We start from the raw sequence: 19,896 nt of genomic DNA, 5'->3' as shown, positions 1-19,896 counted from the left end.
TCTTACCAACACCATGATGAAAGTACATTAAGTATTAATAATAGATTAATCACTACCTTGCTTGTAGATAGTTGATGTACAAACATCAAGCATATACTTGTAGCTTCATCATATTATACACTTAGGCATGCGCATCTTTAGTGCGTATTCTACTATAATCACATCACACTAACTTTCATTCTTTATACAAACATATTGCTTTGTGCTTTCATATTTATTTATTTATTTATTTGAGTAAGACAAGTTAATCACTACTTCTATTAAATAAGTATTTTTTTTCATTTAAATTTGCTACATAATATTTAACTTTTATTTTAATTTGTATTATGTAGCAGATTTAAAAGAACTAATAAGTAATTATTTTCCACAAAGTTGTGATGCAACTTTAGCCAATTGAGATGGTTGAATTCCAGCATTGCACATATTTGCAAAGGCCCTCATATGCTTCTTTCCATATGTGGAGAGCTGTCCACAATGTGTCTTATAGGTAGCAGCCTATGTACAAGATTATAAACATATACGTTAACACAAATTGTTGTATATATATATATATGAGACAATTTACAGTGAAATCCACCTTATATATGATCTAAATAGTTCAATTATTACAACTATGAAAATATAATATTTTTATTTTGAGGTTTTCACCTTGAGAGATATGTCACCATTAAATAATTAGCGATGTTGAATCTAAATTACACTATTGTGTGATATTTTTCTTTTAGCTATCTTTTCCATTTTAATGTTCATTCCAAACATAATTTTCATTGTTGATTCTATCAATTTTACATTCTTTTGCCAAAAAAGTAATTTAAGTTACCAACTAGTTAAAGCAAAATATCATTTATAGTATAGAAACATTTAATTTAATGATTTGAAAATTAGGTGACATATTAATTAAGGAGGAAATTAAAGAATTGAGTACAATTAAAGAGTAAATATTATTTTCAAAATTTATTTTTGTCCGTAAGATCCATAAATCAAATTGGAAATTTTCATTTAGTGCTTCTCTTCTCTCGGTCTACCCTTAAAATAAAATAAAATAATAGGGGAATTACCATAGTTTTGAAACAATCCCAATCGTCAACAATAGGGTTTCCATTAGGTCGGACTTTCTTAATCATGGTAATGCCATTTTCATCACCAAATAGAGATTTTCCAATTTCTTCAAAGGTACAATCTACGTTCTCTCTATGTGACAATGCCGCATCTAATTCTTTTTGTGCTTCTTTACGCTTAAGAGACCCCTCTGGTGCTCTTAAAACCTATTTGTTTAACAATCAACAACATCAAATTGTTAGTTTATTATGAAAAGTTCACAATAAAAAATAATTAATTATTTATAACTTTAAATTGATCACGTACAATCTTAAAACAATAGATTAGAGAAATTGACTAATTATATGTACCTATTTCACGGTGAGATATACTTATCTAAGACAAGCTGATTAATATATTTATCAATATACATGAAGGGTGGGAGCAAAAACAAATTATACTCTCTCATATTTACTATTATTGTCCTATTTGATTTTTGCACGTTTGTCAATGCATATATTCAACCGTAAGTATCTCAAATTGTGTATAATTAAAAATTATAAAATGTTGATGATGATAAAATTTACATTGAAACGCATTAAACAAGATCCGACTTAATTATCTTTTGACTTATAGATTAAAAATAAAATACAAATTAAGAGTGATCAATGAATACTATTAAAAAACCAAATAGGACAAGTAACTCAAACCCTGATTTATGCGTTATTACATCTTACACAAGTTCAAAAGCTTCGGAAGTGGAATATGATGAAGAGACAAAAAAAGAAAGGGATAATGAATAATAATTGAACAAACCTTATTTTTCAAATAGAGAATGTCAGCTTCATGTTGTTCAACAGGGATAAGTGAAGTAGGGGGATTGTGGTTACCACCTTTGTGATGTTTATGGCCAGTAACAGGAGCTGATGATCCCATGTAAACTGAAAGAGTGTCCTGCGTAAACTCCATACTACCATATTCCATCACATGAGATCCCTCGTCTCCTGCTGCTAAAGTCCGAGCTTTTACCTATATCACGTGTACTTTTTATTTATGTGAAGTTGCACATAGTATTTGCAATTAAATATCAATTATGATAAAGTTTAAATTATTTGCTAGATTGAATCTTAGATCCTAAAATCTAAAATCTAAGAATTGTGTTTTATGATGATTATATCTCTTAAATTTTATTTTAATTAATTAGGATTGTATGATCCTACCAACATCACGATCCGGATTATTTGTTAGAATCGTTATGATTATTGTTATTACTGATGTATTGAAGGGATTGTTTTATTGCATGTTATTACATAGTTGTACATGAATAATTCTAAAATAAATGAATATAAAAGTCAACCAATATTATATTTCAAATTAATTGTTGATTATTTTATTATAAAATATTAGACATTAATCTTCTGATTAACTGAAGATGGAAAATCACTTAAAATGCCAATAAAATATTTTAAAATTGCAAATAAATTCTAAAAAATTAAGCACAAATTACTAAATATTTCTAGGCAACCGTGCTATTTATTTTCAAACAATATATATTAAAAAGTTACATATATTTGTATTTTATTAACTTTATTTATATAGTGGTTGACTGAAAATCAACCACTATAAAATTAAATGTTATACGTATAAGGTATGTTTTTTAGACGTAAATAAGCATTATGTCATGAATGTCCAAATAGAATACATAGATTATCCAATGAAAATAATAATTAATGACCAATAAATTAATAATAATAATAATAATAATAATAATAATAATAATAATAATAATAATAATAATATTATTATTATTATTATTATTATTATTATTATGATTAGATTAAGATTATGATTGTGCATGCACCCGTACGCCTTTCTTACCACTTGATACTGTTGTTTCAGCGTCTCTGACTGACTATAATGCGAGTCGCTGTTAAAAGAAAAGTTAATTGTAGTCATTTATTTCTCTAACAATAATAAAAGAGAAATTATAATATAATGAATAGGAAAAGAAAAAAGAAAAAAAATACCTATCTTCCATCCATGCAACACTATATAAGTCTCCTAAACATGTATCATATTGAGAGGGAACACTCTTATCAGAGCCAGGACAATATGTTGCCCAACTGCTTTCTTCAGGATTTGATGCGGTTGTCACATATATATTCCATTCTTTCTGTATCAAACCCGCAAACATGCTACCTGCTTCACAAGCTTCTACATATATCACCTACATACGGATACATGGGAGGTCCAGAACAAAATCAAATCATGTCGAATTAAATTCAAGCAAAGGTTAATTATTTTAAAATATTTCAAGAAAAGAAAAAAAAGTGCATACTACCAACTTAACCAACACAAATATTAATATCTATAGATAATGGTTTAATATAAAACTTAAATATAGTAAGTTGGCAACATTGCTTGGGCCGCCTGTATATGCCTAACCTATTTTTGTATGAAACAATCATACATACTAATAAAAATGTTAGAAAATGATAGAATGTTATCTTTCAAGAGTTTAACAAATGAAATTATTTTAGTGGTTGTTAATTGATTACACATGATTTAGAATCTGATTTTTTCAAAAATATTAGTGCTAAATTAGGTAAAAGCATTTATATGATTTATTATAGCAATTATATATCTACCTTGAATTTGATATGTTTAATTGAATGAAAAAGTGATGTATTTGGCAAATAATTTTAAAAAAAATCAATAATTATTTTTTATTTTAAAAAGACACATATTCCAGAAAGTTAACATGATATTTCTTACTAATAGCCTCGTGCATTGTACAAATTTCTGTACTAGTTTCTTATGATCAAAGCGGTAAAGCTAACATAAATTGTACACTTGTTATTGCCAATAATGTCTAATTTATACTTATTACACCTATTATTTTCAAATAAAAATAGATTTACATCCAAATATGGCAAATAATTATAACTTACGTACCATGCTTTTGTATGTTCCCATTTGGTATTTTTTCTTCAAGGTGTTAATGAAGTCTTTGGCATATAAATCATCATCATTAGGCATCGCTTTTCATACAAACGACGACGTATTAGTGATTAAGTGTATCCATAAAAAGATATAATAACAGAATTAGTATTATATATCTTGTTAATTACTTACTGAGTACACCAGGACTTCCATGATCAGAATAGTAAATAAAAATACGATCATTTGGGCCACTATTTACAACTTTGCCACTACCTCCTTTTATAGCTGTTTTATTTCCAAGTATAGCAGCCAAAAAATTGTGGCTAGTCAAACTTTTGCCCGTGTAGTCCTGCATCAAGATCAAAGACCACGTGAATATTAACAATTCTAGCTAAGTTATGAAAAATATAATTCTTCATTCCCTTGATTATATAGTTCATCATGATAAGATTATATTAAGTATATTTTACTTATAGTAATTATAATTAGAGTTTAATTGAGAGAGATGAAGACGATAGATTATCATACTCTTATCGAAGGAGATTGATTCTAAGAGATATGGCATCAACTCCATTAATTAAGAATCTTTCTATTTGGGGTCTTTTTTGAGCCGAGAGACTCTTTAACTGCATTCGCTTTTATGGGTTTGGCCACATTTTGACCATAATTTTTATGAACGGCATACACTGAAAAATGATGATGATATAACATAAAAAAACTTCTTTTATGGGTATTAGTTGTCGTCTTTCATCTTTTCCTACATTTTAATCATAATTTTTATGAGCGAAATATAGGCCCGGTTCTTAACATTCGGAGCCCTAGGCAAACTAGTAATTTAGGGCCCTTTAAATTATTATACCATATTAAAATACAAAATAAATAAATTTAACTTTCGTGCTGTTAAATTATAGCCTTAATTATTTAAATAAGATAATATTTATAATGAAATCAACTATTGTATATTTATCTTCTCTTTTCTTTTTTTCAATTTAAAAATAGACTAATTACATAAATTGATACCTAATTAAGTAAATGAAAAAATGAAAAAAAAAATGAAATACAAATTAAGTAAACATAATAATCAAATTATATATTCAAACAGAATTTTTAACAATATAATTAGAGCAACTGTAAAAAAATTGAAAAAAAATAATTTAAAAATAGACTAATTACATTAATTGATACCTAGGAGAAAATAATTAAACACAAAAAATTAAGCAGAACTGTATAACAAAACAAAATAATAACAAAAGATAATTAAAGTGTATTAAAAATAAAGTTAAACAAAATATAACTAATATTTGATGTTAGATGTAACGGAATCAAATAAATGTATTTCTTCAACATTTTCTTGAAACGGAAATCATTTTTATTTTTTTTGCACTAATAAATTTTTGGCAATTAAACAGAATTATAGAACAAAACATAATTAATTTCAATAATAAAATAGAATGAAACCAAATATCTTTACTTGATTGTAGTTTGTATAGTTGAGGCCAATATTATTAAAATAATTATTTTTTCTAACTTAGAAACAAAGAATAATTAAATTAACAAACCATTTATATTCAAAATTAAATTCTACTGGAACGACAATTGAACATTATTTTAGGCCATAAAAAAGTTACTTTCAATAATTATTTAACTAATTTATGGGAAGAAAACTTACTTCGAAAATCATTTTTTTTCCAAATCGGAATTAAGTGGATCTTAGGTAGAGAATAGTTGTTCCTTAAAAATTTGAAAATTTAATTTAAAAAGGTAATTATATTGATATGATAATTAAAAGGGTGAAAAGTGAAAACTAATGAAAAGCAAGGAGAAAAAAGATCAATGCTTTTTTTAGAAAGTAGATATTAAATTATTCAGTGATTTTCTTAAAAAACATGAGGTAATTAATGTTTATTAATAGATAGAATTGGAATAGTTACTAATTTCTTGTATGAATGTGGGTATTTACTGGTACTTTTACACTTTACATACGATATATTAATAATTTTTTATGGGCTTTTTTATAATATCTTAATACTAATTTGTGAAGATGGGCCTGGGCGGTTGCCCCTTGGGCTTACCCTAGGCCCAAAGCCAAATCTGACGAAATACACTAAATACGATTATGATATAACATAAAACAAAAGTAAGTTATACCTTAGGAACTCCTTTGTAAACGTCACCTCCTTTTGGGTTATTGATAATAATTCCTTTTCTCGGATTTTCTTCGTTATAAGCTATGTCATCATACATGAAAACAATAATATTTTCATCTTTGAGACCTCCCCTCTTTAAGATTTGGTAAGCATGACAAATATCAGCCTGAAAATGCAATAAGATAATACATGAAACCTTAATTTTAAGTTTTATGATTTTATACACCTAGTTTCGGCTTCAATATGAAAAAAATAATAACTTTAAAGTATGATCTGTTGGATCGTCGTTATTAAATTGAATGGTAAATGGTGATTTATAGTCGTACTTGTTTAACTTCAATTATCTCATTTTATTTATAAAATTCATTCTAACGTATTCCTCTTTAAAGAGGTAATATTAGGTCGTAATGAAAATTTATGACCAGCTTTTATGATCAAAGTTTTATTACCATATCAGCGTGCATTCCATGAAAACATATGCTATAAATTAATCTAACTATTATCAAGGTCAACCCTATAAGGGGGCAAGAGGAGCTTGTGCCAGGTGGTCCATCCATAAACGACGCTTTAATTGTTAATAATTAGGGACCTATAATAATATATTTAATTATTAATTAGAGTTTTATAATTAATGTTCCGCTCTAGACTTCTCAAACCTCCTGGTCGGTCCTAATTATCATCGATTATTTACTAACAACAACGAAACGTGTTAATAAGGAAAAAAATTTATGTTGACAAGTGGTGATTTAATTTGTACCTGGTGTCTGTAATTACCATATCCTTGGGAACCAGCAATAAGTACCGCCCAATTGGTTCCTTCATAACCGTAAGAATTAGATGAAGTTTCAAAAGCTGTGTTAAAGGTGTCTTGTGTTAAACGGCATTGGGTTAGTTGAGTGAGTAATGGGAAGAGCAAGATTAAGATGTAAGAATGTTGGAAAGCCATTATGTGAAGTTTTGATTGTAAAATATTGTATCCAATAATGTTGGTATTTTGGTTCATCAAGGTGATTTATTTATAGTGGCTAAGAAATTAATCATGATCATTGATTGCATTATCGTCCACTTTAATGCAACATCCTATATGGATTATGGAAGATTCCACTAAATACACTACACTCTTAGTTTAATTATGTAATGTATCACATCCGATCCCCTAGTGGAAGTGTGAACTCTAAAAACGCTAGAATGTCTCTAAAATCTTGAATAGCACACTGATAATATAAGTCGTTATTTTGTAAAGATATTTGAAACTTGGTAGTGAAATGGAATATGAGAGTCTCTAAAAAATAACTACTATTGAATCAATCTATCGCAAAATTTAGCTACGGGATAGAGACAGGAGAGTCCAGCCTGCAGTCATCCTCTTTCATCCTGTCCCTAAAGTTGCCTACGGGCAACTTTTGTCTTCATTTTGTCACATCTTTTTGTTGTTTCCAAATTTTAAAAACATAATTAATTTATGGGAAATTCTACGTGGTAGCATAGAACTTTCATGAAACGTCAATCGTAGCACTTTCGTAAGATTTTTCCACATGGTAGCATCCAGTTAATACCTTATCTAACTACCATTGCATTTTCCATTAAATTCTTTTCAATTTCCGTTTAATTCACCATTTTGACGTTTCCACCATTATTAAGTGCTAGTTGTTGTCATTATAATTTACCCTAAACTATTTTTATTATGCTCTCAAATGTTTAATTTACCATTTTGACTTTTGATTCATCGTTTACTATCAAATTTGTAGGGAAAATTATAAAGACAACAACCAATGCTTAATAAGGGTAGAAACGTTAAAATAGTGATTTAAACGGAAATTCACAAGAATTTAACAGAAAATGTTGCGGCAGTTAAATAAGGCATAAACTGGATGCCACCATAAGAAAAAATCTTACAAAAATATTACCACTGGTGTTTCATGAAAGTTTGATGCTACCATGTGGAATTTTCCTTAATTTATTTTACGAAAATTTTCACTTTCACATTCCACTTTCAAACATTCAACCAATATTCATAATTATTTTTCACTTTCACCTTCACCTTCATTTTTCACTTTCACCTTCAATCTTCAACCTTATTCTTCAACCTTCAACCTTCAATCTTCAAACCTTCAACACTTATTCATTCGACATTCATTAATTTTTGGTTAGTTTTCTAACATTTTTTAGTTTTTTTTTGATAGTTCATATGTTGTTGTTATTTGATGATAGTTTATTTGTAGATTTTTTTTCTGTTTATATGATGTTGTTGGTAAATTTTAGTTTGTACTTTGTCTTTTTTGTTGTTGTTAATTTCAGATTTTTTTTGATAGTTTTTGATTTTTGATAGTTTATTTTTTGTTAATTTTTGATAGTTTATTTTTTCTCGGTTTGTATAGTGTTGTTGGTAATTATGTGTTGTTTTTTTTAATTTAGATTTTTTGTTGATTTTTTATAGTAATTTTGCTTTTTTCTTCGATTTGTATGCTGTTGTGTTGGTAACTATGTTTTTTTTTTGTTATTAATTTCAAATTTTTATTTGTTAATTTTTGAATTTTATTATTCTTCTTAACAATGGTAGGGTTGATTTTAGTGGTATGTCATGAACAAATTCAAGTGAAAGTTGGGATTATTTAAAAATAAGTGATAGTTGAGATTATTTTGAGCAATTTTTTTTTTAATGTATTGACAATATATTTTTAATCTTGTAGTAATATCCTACCCAGCTAATATGTTAATAAACTAACTTAACAAAAGACTTAAATAAATTGTTTATGTAATGTGTTTCTGCTAAGAAATAGAGTCAATTTAATTCGAGAAGGAAGGGGTTGTTCGCGAGAAATGGATCCTACTTTGGAAGGGTTCGAATCACTTGAATAGAGTTTGGCTGCTGACCTGCAAAACGAACAGATTTACTTGTCCGGGAGTGATCTCCCGGAAAGCTCATCCGACGCTCAAGTCAGTGGTCAAAAATATGAAACAAGTGAATGAATTTGAGAGAGGTTAGAGAGAAAGAGAGAGAAAAAACGTACCATAAATGATAATAAATGTGGGTATTTATAGGGCAATAAATGATCTTGAATGACTCTTTAAGGGGCATTTTGATAATATCACCTCTAAAATGGGCCCTTTAGAGGCTTTGACTGATTTTCAAGACCTTTGGGCCCTTGACTTGGCCCAGCAAATTAAGGCTAATTGACCCAATAACATAATGTCTTATAAGTAAAAAAAATTATAAGAAACTACCTAATCTGTAGGTCTATTTACAAAAAACTACTTTATGTATTTTTTATTTTTTTTTTTTGCAAAAAACTACCTAATCTAATACATTTCTCTGCAAATGACTACCATTTAACGAAAAATGTTAGTTGACCATTAAGTTTGAGGGTTTGACCAATTTGAGAGGTTAAGTTGTCTATGTGGCAGTATCTCATTAGTCCTCGTAGTTTTAAATAATTTTAAATTAAAACACATAAATTAACAAAATAAAAATAAAAGATATTTGACGTCATTTTTTACCTATCATAACAAATTTTTTTGAAAAACCGGACGTCGCAATTAACCTTATGGGGAAACTCTTAATCCGGTCAAAACAAGTACTTGTTCTCCTATTTTCCGATACATAAATCGAAAAGTTTTTACCCATCATAACGATTTTTTTTCAAAAAAGGACGTCGCAATTATCCTTATGTGATAACTCTTTCGAAAATCCGGTCGAAACAAGTACTTATGCGCCTATTTTCCGACACATAAATCGAAAAAAAAATTTAACGTCATTTTTACCCATCTTAACGATGATTTTTCAAAAAACGGATGTTGCAATTACCCTTATGAGATTACTCTTTCGAAAATCCGGTCGGAACACCCTTATGGGTAATCACGAATATGCTGCTTCGGAAAATTAAATAGGCGAATAAGTACTTGTTTCGACCAGATTTTCGAAAGAGTTATCCCATAAGGATAATCGCATTATGATGGGTAAAAATAACGTTAAATATCTTTTTCTATTTACGTATCGAAAAATAGACAAATAAGTACTTGTTTCGACCGAATTTTCGAAAGAGTTACGCCACAAGCGTAATCACGATGTTTGTTTTTTAGAAAAAAATCGTTATGATGGGTAAAAATGACGTGAGATTCTGCCACATATACAACTTAACCTCTGAAATTGGTCAAACCCTCAAACTTAACGGTCAACCAAAATTTTCCGTTAAGTGTTAGTCATTTGCAGAGAAATGCATTAGATTAGGTAGTGTTTTGCAAAAAAAAAAAAAAAAAAAAAAAAAATCCATAAAATAATTTTTTGCAAATAAACCTATAAATTATATAGTTTCTTATAATTTTTCCTATAAATTATTACAATACTGCTAATAAACATTTGACAAGGAAATTAGGATAATTTTTTCTTGTCCACAACTTATATTGACGACGTGATTATCACTACTCTTTGTTGGAAAATGGTATAATAGGCATTTTATATTTTATATGTAAATGTATTATGTATCACTAGAACAAGTAGATAGTGGGGTTATAGTATACTTACAATGTTGCGCCCATTATCGATTATGGGACGTGCATAAATCTTATATATTATCTTTAAAACTCTCACGTTTCACCTAAATAATAAATAATTAATATACATGGTTTATAATGAGTTTGTAACCATTAACCGATGTTAAAGATATATAAAGTTTTCATACTTTTGATAACCTTTTTTTTCAGATTTAATTAGCATAGCATATTAAATTTGAGAATTATGTTATGTCATAGTTGAGTATTAAATAATATCCGTGCCACGGCATAATTTTATTAAATTTTTTAATATCTTTGCATAAACAAAAAAATTAAAATTTATGATTTTATGTTTTAACTATCTTCAAATATCATATATTCATTTAATTAATAAAATTATAAATACTTTATAAATAATTGAATAAAATTAAACAAAATATATAAATTTCTAATACATTAAATAGTGTGACCTAAAAAGAAAAAATTCAATCAACATGAATAATATTTTAGTCATAATTAGAAGAAGTAACGTCAAAGATTTAGATTTTAGTCATAATAACAATGACACCATCATGAATTTTAGAAGAAAAATTTTATTGAGAAAGTGACATAAAACAATTTTAAAAATTAAAGACATCAACAGTATTTTTGTTTTACTAATAGTTATAGATTTCATTTTAAGCTTAAATTTTAGTTATAAAACTATAAATAAAGAATTTTAGAATGATCAGATTTGAGAAATTATTCTCAAATGCTCAATTTCAACTACTTTTAAGACAATGGTAAAATTGGTGTGCTCATATCCAAATTTGATTTTTTTTTTAATTTGCCAAACACTAATTTATTTGAGTCAATTTTAATTTTTTAAATGAAATCACCATTTTGAAACGTAGTATTATATTTATTCTTATTAACTAGTTAGAGAATCCATACAACTAAGGGGGTGAGAGAATTAAACTTTATTATTGTAGTATGTAAGTACTGAGAATTAAACCTTTATTGTAAGAGTGAAAGAGAAAGCACTAAGACAGTAAGACTAATTAATAATTGTCGATTCAAAGCTGCCCCCCTAAATGATTGTTTTTAATAATTTCTCTGTCATGTGTAATTTGCATCAAAGATAAAATTGTTGTTTTTAAGAAAAGGGTGGATAATTGTAATAAATAAAGAGAGATAATGAATTGTGTAAATGAAATTAAAAGAGAGTTAAAATGTATAAATGCGATAAACAGAAAATGATAGGCCATAATACAAAAATAGAAATGATACAAATTAAATGAGACGGACCAAAATCAAAAAATTACTATAAATTAAATGAGACGGAGAAAGTAAAGAACAACATAAACTTTTCAGCCAGTCTCCTGAGAGAGTGTTTCACTAAGAGACATCTTTCAAACCCAATCCATTAAAGCTTAATATCTACTTTTACTCTATATTTTTCTTTACGGTTAAGTTCAATTAAAGATGGTCTCTCACGATAATTTGTGTAAAATTTTATGGAAAAAACAGGTATTGATGTTCAAAATAATACTGTTCCACTAAAAGCCCTTATTGTCATTTAGTCAAGCATACCCACTTAGCATATAAGCGTGTTCAAATTATATACTCCGAGTTCACATGTTGAAAGGCCATACATAGTTGAATGACTTCAAAATAGTGGAGTCTATTCGGACACTAACCTTACTATATGTATATGTTACATCCACTATATGAAGTGGGGGAACTAAGTCAAGGCTCTATTTTTGACCGGTTTATCGTAATATTATTAGTATGTGGAGGTGGATTTGTGGGTACTTTTTGATGGATAGATTAGGAATTAAGAGTTTATGGGCAAATTAGGAGTAGCCCCTATATCTGGAAAAATACGAGAGAATATATTGAGGTGGTTTGGTCATATGCAGAGGAAGACTTTCGACGCCCCTGCGAGGAGGGTAGAAAGCATTATAGTAGATGTTAAGAGGAGTCGTGGTAGACCAAAGAGAACTTAGGATGAGCAAATAAGAGTAGACTTGCAAGAGTTAAACCTCTCTGCGGACCTGACTAGGGATAGGAGCAGTTGGAGACGTCATATCCACGTCTTAGATTACTGATGTCCGTCCTTTGACCTCTTAGTGCCCTCAACCCCTTACCCTTACCGTTTCCTTTCTATTTAGTTCTTTGTTTTCTTTTGTAGTGGTCCTTCTATCTATACGCCTTTAAGTTGTCTTGTTTGTGTTTTTCGCGCCTCTTTATCTTTCTTGAGTCGAGGACTCTTTTGGCCGCGCTCTCCTTTATGGGTATGAGGTGCCGTCGTCCTTTCCTTCCTAAGCCCTGGCCTTAGCTTTCTAAGAGCGGAATATATTGGATAGGGGATATACTGGATAGGATGATGATGATCAGTAATATTACTATTGTTGATAAATATGAATCGGTTTTGAAATAGTAAATAGGTCTAAATACGTTATATTTGGATTCAGACGTATTCATTATGAGAATCTGAAAATTGTTTTCAAAGTTTGAGTTACTAGATGAATTTGTTAGAGTTTAAAGTTAGTTTTAAATGTTTTGACTATATTAGTTTTACTTTATTATTTAAAAAATTTGAAGTTATGAGTAATTGTAAAATGAAATAAACATAAAACTTATATACAATGGTTACATGGGTGCAACTATTTTCATCCATATATAGGCCAAATAGTCTACTATTCAATTTCTTTATTTTTTTAATACTTTATACCAAATTTAAAATTTAAAGATCAAATTTAAAACCTAAAAAGCTAAATCTAAAACTTGAAAGAACAATTCCAAGACTTAAGTCGATTTGATATTAATTTTTAAGTTAGGTAGTATAACTATTTTAAAAAATATTTCAATTTCAAGTCTTAAAAGATCAAATTTAAGGCTTAAAAGACTAATTCTAATGTTATCTTAATTTGGTCTTTTAAGCCTTAAATTTTAATTGAAAAAAAAAATAATATAAAAAATTAAAAAATTACAAATTGGACCTTTGTTGAGATTAATGCTTAGAATTGGCAATTTAAGTATTGAATTTACAACTAGTCACTTAAGAAACCGTTTCTTTGAGAGACGTATCTCAAGCTCAACCCATTAAAAACTAATGTCTGCTTACCATATTCTTAATGCATACTTACATCATCTTTAATGGTTACTTACCGTATCCTTAATGTCTACTTTTAATATCTTAAATGTCTATTTATATTATTCTTAATGTCTACTTACAATATTTTAAAAGATATATAATGGACTAACCCAATTAAAATTATCTCTCAAAAAAACCGTCTTTCACAAGAATTTATGTTAAATTTAAACTTATTGGATTAGAGTGATGGACTGGTAGTGGTGGTAGTCTCGTACATTAGGATAGTCTCATACATTAGACCGTTGTACATAGAGGTGTTCATTCGGTTGATCGGGTCGGTTTCAGACGGGTGTTATTCGGTTCGGTTGCATTTCGGATCGGTTATTTTTCGGCTGTGTATTACAACGGGTCACACTCGGGTCGAGTCGGTTAGTCACGGTTCGGTTGGAGATCGGTTATTCAAGCTATCGGGTTTGCATCAGTTCGGTGTCGGTTGAAGTTCGTGTCGAGTGTCAATCGGTCTCGGGTTGTCATCGATTACTAATTGGTTCGGTTTTTTCGGGTATAGATCGGGTTCGAGCTTTATTTTTCGAGTAGTTATCGGTTACGGATAACTATTGATCGGGTCAATATCGAAATAAGTTAATAGTCCGGTTTTTTAATTGATGTATGCTCATTTACTTACAAAAAATAATTAACGATTTTTTTATCAGATATAGCAGATAGGGGTGTCAAACAGGTCGGGTTGGGTCATTTTCAGGTTCGGGTCATATATAAATGGGTCAATAAACCCTTGACCTGAAACTGACCCATTTAATTAAATGGGTCAAAAATTGAAACCCCAAATTGATCTGTAGCAGATCGGGTCAACCTGCTAATGACCCATTTAACCTGCTTTTTTTTTAGGTCATTAAATTCATATATTTCAGGTCATTTGACCCATTTAACCTTAATTAAAGGCTTCCTCCAAAAATAAACGTATGCCACTTAATGCAGCGAGCACATGGTATTCTTTAGTAAAAGGCGAAAGAATAGTTCGGTTTGTGCTCACGGCGTGGCTGCGTAAGTTAATATGAGATATGTGGAAGTGATTTAAAGGATTTTTCTTTTATTAGTATCTTTCATAGCCGATGTAAGTTTAATATTGTATATTGTAAGTTTAATCAAGTTGAGTGAATGAAACTTATCAAAACAATCGATTAGATTATTATAGACTTACAGTCTTACATAGTTTTGAAGTTTTTTTAAGTATAATGAAACCTAAAATTAACTAAATAAACTATTAGAAATATAGTATTAGTCTATATATTAATTAATATTAATCAATTAGATACTTAATCGATCGTTTAATAAAGATTTAATTGGAACTTGTCTAATATAGACTTGAAGCTATGTCGTTAAATTGTAAGTGAGATTGAATATTGTAAGTTTGATCAACTTGAATGAACAAAACTAATCAAAACAATCTATTAAACTATCATAGACTTATTGTCTTACATAGATACTTAATCGATAGTATATTAAAGATTTAATTGTAACTTGCAAGTTGTCAATTATTATGAATTCAACGAAATTAAACCACTAATAACGAATTAAAATTTTATTTAATTATGTTTACATAATATATAAGTTATTTAATAACCTCATAATTATAAATAATTCTTATTCAATTTTATTGCTAATTAGCTTTTTTAAGAAAATATTCATTAAAATAGTATTTACCATTAATTAAATTTAAGCCATTGATAATGTGTAATGTGGATGAATGAATGGTTTTGATAATGTCCACCTCTTCTATCCTTAAAAACTTTCAATAACCAATTACATACAACTATAAATGTCACATGGATTTTGGATTTTAACCATTGATTTCAAAATGGTTTCAATCTTAGCCCTTCATTAATATTGACATAAGTATAAAAAAAAATAAAAAAAAAAGAAAAAAACTAAGCCTAACAATACTTCACATTTCTAATTCTGCTTTCTAACTTCTAACTTCTAAGCTAATCTAAATCTTCCTTCCCGCAAGTTTCCTGCTTTCCCAAAAAAAAGACTGCTGCCTGCCGCAAGCTAATCTAATTCTGCTTTCCTCACCGTCACTGCCTGCCGCCGGTGGCTCTGACACTACAGTCTGGCGCTGCTCCTGCTTGCTGCTGCTCACGCCTCACTTGGTCGAAAGTCGAGGGTCGACTGTACTGTATTCCTCTTCTACTCTTTACAAAAACCGTAAAAATCAAATTTTTGATTTTTTTAGGTATTTTCACTCTTGATTGTAATCTTAATCTTAATCTTAAATTCTTAATCTTGTTGTTCTAATCTTTATTGTTAATTTTGATTCTTGAATTTTAATAGAATATTGTTTCTTGATTTTTTTTTTTTGTTTATTTTTTTGAGTCATTGAATCTTTGTTATTGTTAATGTGTTTGTTAATGTATTTGTTTATCTTGAATACTTGAATTATTGAATATTTCTTGATTTTAGATATATGTGCTTCGAGCCCCGCTACACCCGCCTACAAAACAGCAGCAGCTGGTGCCTTTTCGTGCACCACCACCAGCAGCTACGGCTGTTTGCACTACCACCAAGGCCCACCGCGGTGTCTTGACCCTCCCGTGAAAGTTTTGTTCATAGCTTTGAAAGTTTTGTCCTTCTTAGCTTTAGTTTTTTAATATTTAGCTTTGAAAGTGTGTACATATATAGAATACATTCAAGATTGAATTAGTATATAATTGTTTTTTATTGCTTTAGCCATAAATTCAATTACTCCAATAACTCTGTTTTGAATTAGTATATAATTGTTTTTTATTTAAATAAGGATGGACTTTGAAAATGAAATACCTAGTCCGAAAACTCCTGTTACTCCAATAATTAGTATATATATATATATATATATATATATATATATATGTATATATATATATATATATATGTATATATATATATATATGTATATATATATATATATAGAACTTGTGTTCTTCTTTTTTCCGTATTATTAGAAAACTGAAATTGAACTTAATTTGCTAAATTTAGGTGAAAATTTGATTATGATTTATAACAGTTCGATTTACAATCGATTCGGGTTTATATCAGTTCGGGTTAAAAACAGTTCGATTAATAATCGATTTGGGTTTGTATCAGTTCGGGTTAAAAACAGATCGATCTTAATCGGTTTTAGTCAGGTTACATTCGGTTACGTGCATAATTCGGGTCGGATTTGATTCGGATCGATCACTGTTCAGTTCGGGTAACATCGGTTAAGGTTTATATGTCGGTTATAAAATTCGGTTGCAGTTCGAGTTCGATTTTGCCCTTTTCGGTTATCAAACGGTTCGAGTGAAGTATCGGTTCGGGTAATTGCGGTTCGGTAAACCTTAAAAACTTACATTTTTTCGGGTCAGATAATTTTCGATTTCGGGTCGGATTTTCGGGTCGGATTTGTTTTGAACAGCTCTAGTTGTACATGAGAACGACTGTATAATAAATATGTTTGAGCATGGGTTTAAAATTGGTTAAAATAGGCCAAAATGGGGTGTAAAATTGGTCATGAGGTGGATTTGAGCATAGTCTATAAATTAAGGGCTTAGCTAGGCTTGAAGAAAACATTAGACCTTTGACCAATTGTGATTAAATCTACTTATATAAGTTTGAAAGTTATTGTGAGGTAATTGGCAAGTCTTATTAGTTATTTCATAAGCTCTTTATTTTTCATTGACATATTTATTTTTAATGAGAATGAATTTGAAAATGAAGATGTTGAGTTTTATAGCTTATTTAATTTGAAATTCCTCTTGATAGCCTCCTTTCAATTGGAATTACTTCGTACATCATCAGGAGTTGAGCTAACGACCTTCAACTAGGCATGGCCACGGGGCGGGTTACCCGGAACCGAACCGGTCCCGAACCGCTTGGAACCGGATCCGTTTGCGACAGGTTCCGAACCGCCCCGAACCGCGAAACCGTGAAACCGCCGGAAAAAAAGTTGCCGGAACCGTGAAACCGCCGGAAAAAACCATCGTGAACCGGGTAAAAAACCCGCAGTTTGGAACCGGAACCGGTCCGGGAGAACCGGTCCAACGGTTCCATGGAACCGGTTCTGGAACCAGAACCGGAACCGGTCCGGTTGAACCGGCTCAACGGTTCCGTGGAACCGGAACCGGGACCGGTCCGGTTGAACCGGCCCACCGGTTCCATGGAACCGGTTCGCCAAAATATGACCGTTTGTTACCGTTAACTAGCCGTTGCATTCTCCTCTATATATACTCATCACTTTCAATCATTTTCATTCACAACTCATCTCTTCTCCTACTCTCTCTACTTACTCTCTCTACTTAATTCTTTAATTACGCAATTATTCTCTTAATTACACAATTAGTCTTTTAATTATTTCTTAATTTAGTTAGTTACATAATTAATTATTTATTTATTTCTTAATTCTATATTTCTATTATTACTTCAATATTATCAATCATGTCTTCATTTTTGAAAAAAGCCACAAAAAAAGTTACTAAAGTGGCAAAATCATTGGGAGGTTCCAGTTCGTCCAAAAGAAAGGCCACTTCTACTCCGTCGGTATCAACAACACCTTCCATTAGTAATTATAATTATGAACATAATTATCCGGAAGGGTACAACCCGGAGTTACATAATTATGCAGAAGAAATGGAAAGAGAAATACAAATTGATGAAGAAGAAGAACAAGAAGAGGAACCAACGACCCCAATTGGGATAAATATATCTCGACAGTCATCAACAAGATCACATGAAGAACAAGGAGAACAACAACAACAAAGACAAGCTCGTGGTAAACGAGTCAATTTCCAAACTATCGGTTAGTTTTATAATTTTATTCTTCAAATTAATTAAACTTTAAATTATTTATTTATTTAATTATAGTTTTATAATTTTAAATTATTTATTTAGATGAAGATGAACCAGTAAGACAACCTTTTCCGGCAATGCCACCTCCTAGTGGTAGAGCTGTTTCACATGTGTGGTCGTATTTCACTAAAGAACCAACCGAGAATCCAGATATTTTCTTATGCACTTGTCAAATTTGTGAAAGTCAAGGAGTAAAGCCCTTAGTTTCATACAGTTTCGCCAGAGGTAAATACTTTTTAAGTTTTTTATACATACTGACATACATAATACATTGATACATTATATATTCATATTTTATAAACATTTATTTATTGTGTTTTGTGAATACGTGTTAGGTGGTGGTACGGGATCTTTTAACAAACATTTGGCAAAGAAGTATGGAATCACAAAAGAAACTCATGCAGCAAGCGGGAGCGGGACCACAAGTGGAAGCCGACAGACACAATGGGACATTCCCATCACAGGTATGCCTTTTAGATACAATCGTAATGACATGATTGATGAATTTTCTAGGTATGTAACTTGTGATGAATTGCCTTTTAACCACGGTGAAAGTAGGGCATACGAGCGTCTCAATAGAAAAACTTTGCAACCACAATATAGAGCAATCCCTAGGAGCACTCTTAAAAGACGCACAATTAAATTATACGAATCAATGCGCTATGAATTAGTTGAAATGTTTAAATCGTTTAATGGTAGGGTTAGCATAACAACTGACATTTGGTCTGCTCCCCCACATTTAGAACCTTATATGTGTGTAACAGCACACTGGATAAATCGAAATTGGATTATGCAAAAAAGAATAATTGCTTTTGAGACAATGCCAGAAAGACATACCGGTGAAAACATAAAATATAGATTAGTAGAGATATGTAGAGAATGGAACTTATTAGATAAAATATTTTGTTGTTCTACTGATAATGCAACCGCGAACATTAAATGTATAGAACTTTTGTTTAACGAACCTGCTTTTAGTTTAATCCTTGGGGGTAGCTTATTACACATACGTTGTTGTGCGCATATAATTAACTTATCTTGCCAAGCAGGCATAAAACAATTAAGTGATTTATTAGAACCAATTAGGGATATAGTGAAATGGCTTAGGATCGGAAAAATAAAAAGACGATATAAACAATTATGTGACAAATACCAACTTAAAAAAGTGTATTGGTCATTAGATACTCCTACAGGTTGGGGCTCAACCAACGATTTATTAAGAAAGGCGATTGCTTATCGCCCAGTAATAACACAACTATATAGTGAGTGTACAGATAGTTTCATAGCTGATGACACTTGGGAATTAGCTATAGGTGTACA

General features: G+C 29.8%; 1 protein-coding gene and 1 non-coding gene across 2 annotated transcripts; both read right to left on the bottom strand.

Annotated features, from left to right (window-relative positions):
- On the bottom strand, positions 1-7,110 carry LOC130803960 (vacuolar-processing enzyme-like). Its single transcript, XM_057668205.1, has 9 exons — positions 6,886-7,110; positions 6,130-6,294; positions 4,174-4,330; positions 3,994-4,079; positions 3,066-3,265; positions 2,917-2,965; positions 1,855-2,067; positions 1,059-1,265; positions 1-495 (listed from the first exon to the last, which is right to left on the bottom strand). The coding sequence occupies exons 1-9, from the start codon at positions 7,072-7,074 to the stop codon at positions 358-360; spliced, it is 1,404 nt and encodes a 467-aa protein (XP_057524188.1). The 5' UTR covers positions 7,075-7,110; the 3' UTR covers positions 1-357.
- A 7,532-nt stretch (positions 7,111-14,642) lies between these two features.
- LOC130804899 (U5 spliceosomal RNA) lies at positions 14,643-14,758 on the bottom strand. Its single transcript, XR_009040080.1, has one exon. It is a non-coding gene; the product is annotated as a U5 spliceosomal RNA (small nuclear RNA).
- Between the last annotated feature and the right edge of the window lie 5,138 nt (positions 14,759-19,896).

Source organism: Amaranthus tricolor, chromosome 17, assembly GCF_026212465.1.
Source record: "Amaranthus tricolor cultivar Red isolate AtriRed21 chromosome 17, ASM2621246v1, whole genome shotgun sequence".
Taxonomy (NCBI): Eukaryota; Viridiplantae; Streptophyta; class Magnoliopsida; order Caryophyllales; family Amaranthaceae; genus Amaranthus; species Amaranthus tricolor.
The sequence above is the reverse complement of the archived record's forward strand: the minus strand, read 5'-3'. Positions and strand labels throughout refer to the sequence as shown.

Coding starts and splice junctions, on each gene's coding strand:
- LOC130803960 (XM_057668205.1), bottom strand. CDS start 7,074: ATGGCTTTCCAACATTCTTACATCTTAATCTTGCTCTTCCCATTACTC. Junction 4,331..6,129: donor TTTACAAAGGAGTTCCTAAG/GTATAACTTACT, acceptor ATCTTGATGCAG/GACTACACGGGCAAAAGTTT. Junction 4,080..4,173: donor TGGAAGTCCTGGTGTACTCA/GTAAGTAATTAA, acceptor TTGTATGAAAAG/CGATGCCTAATGATGATGAT.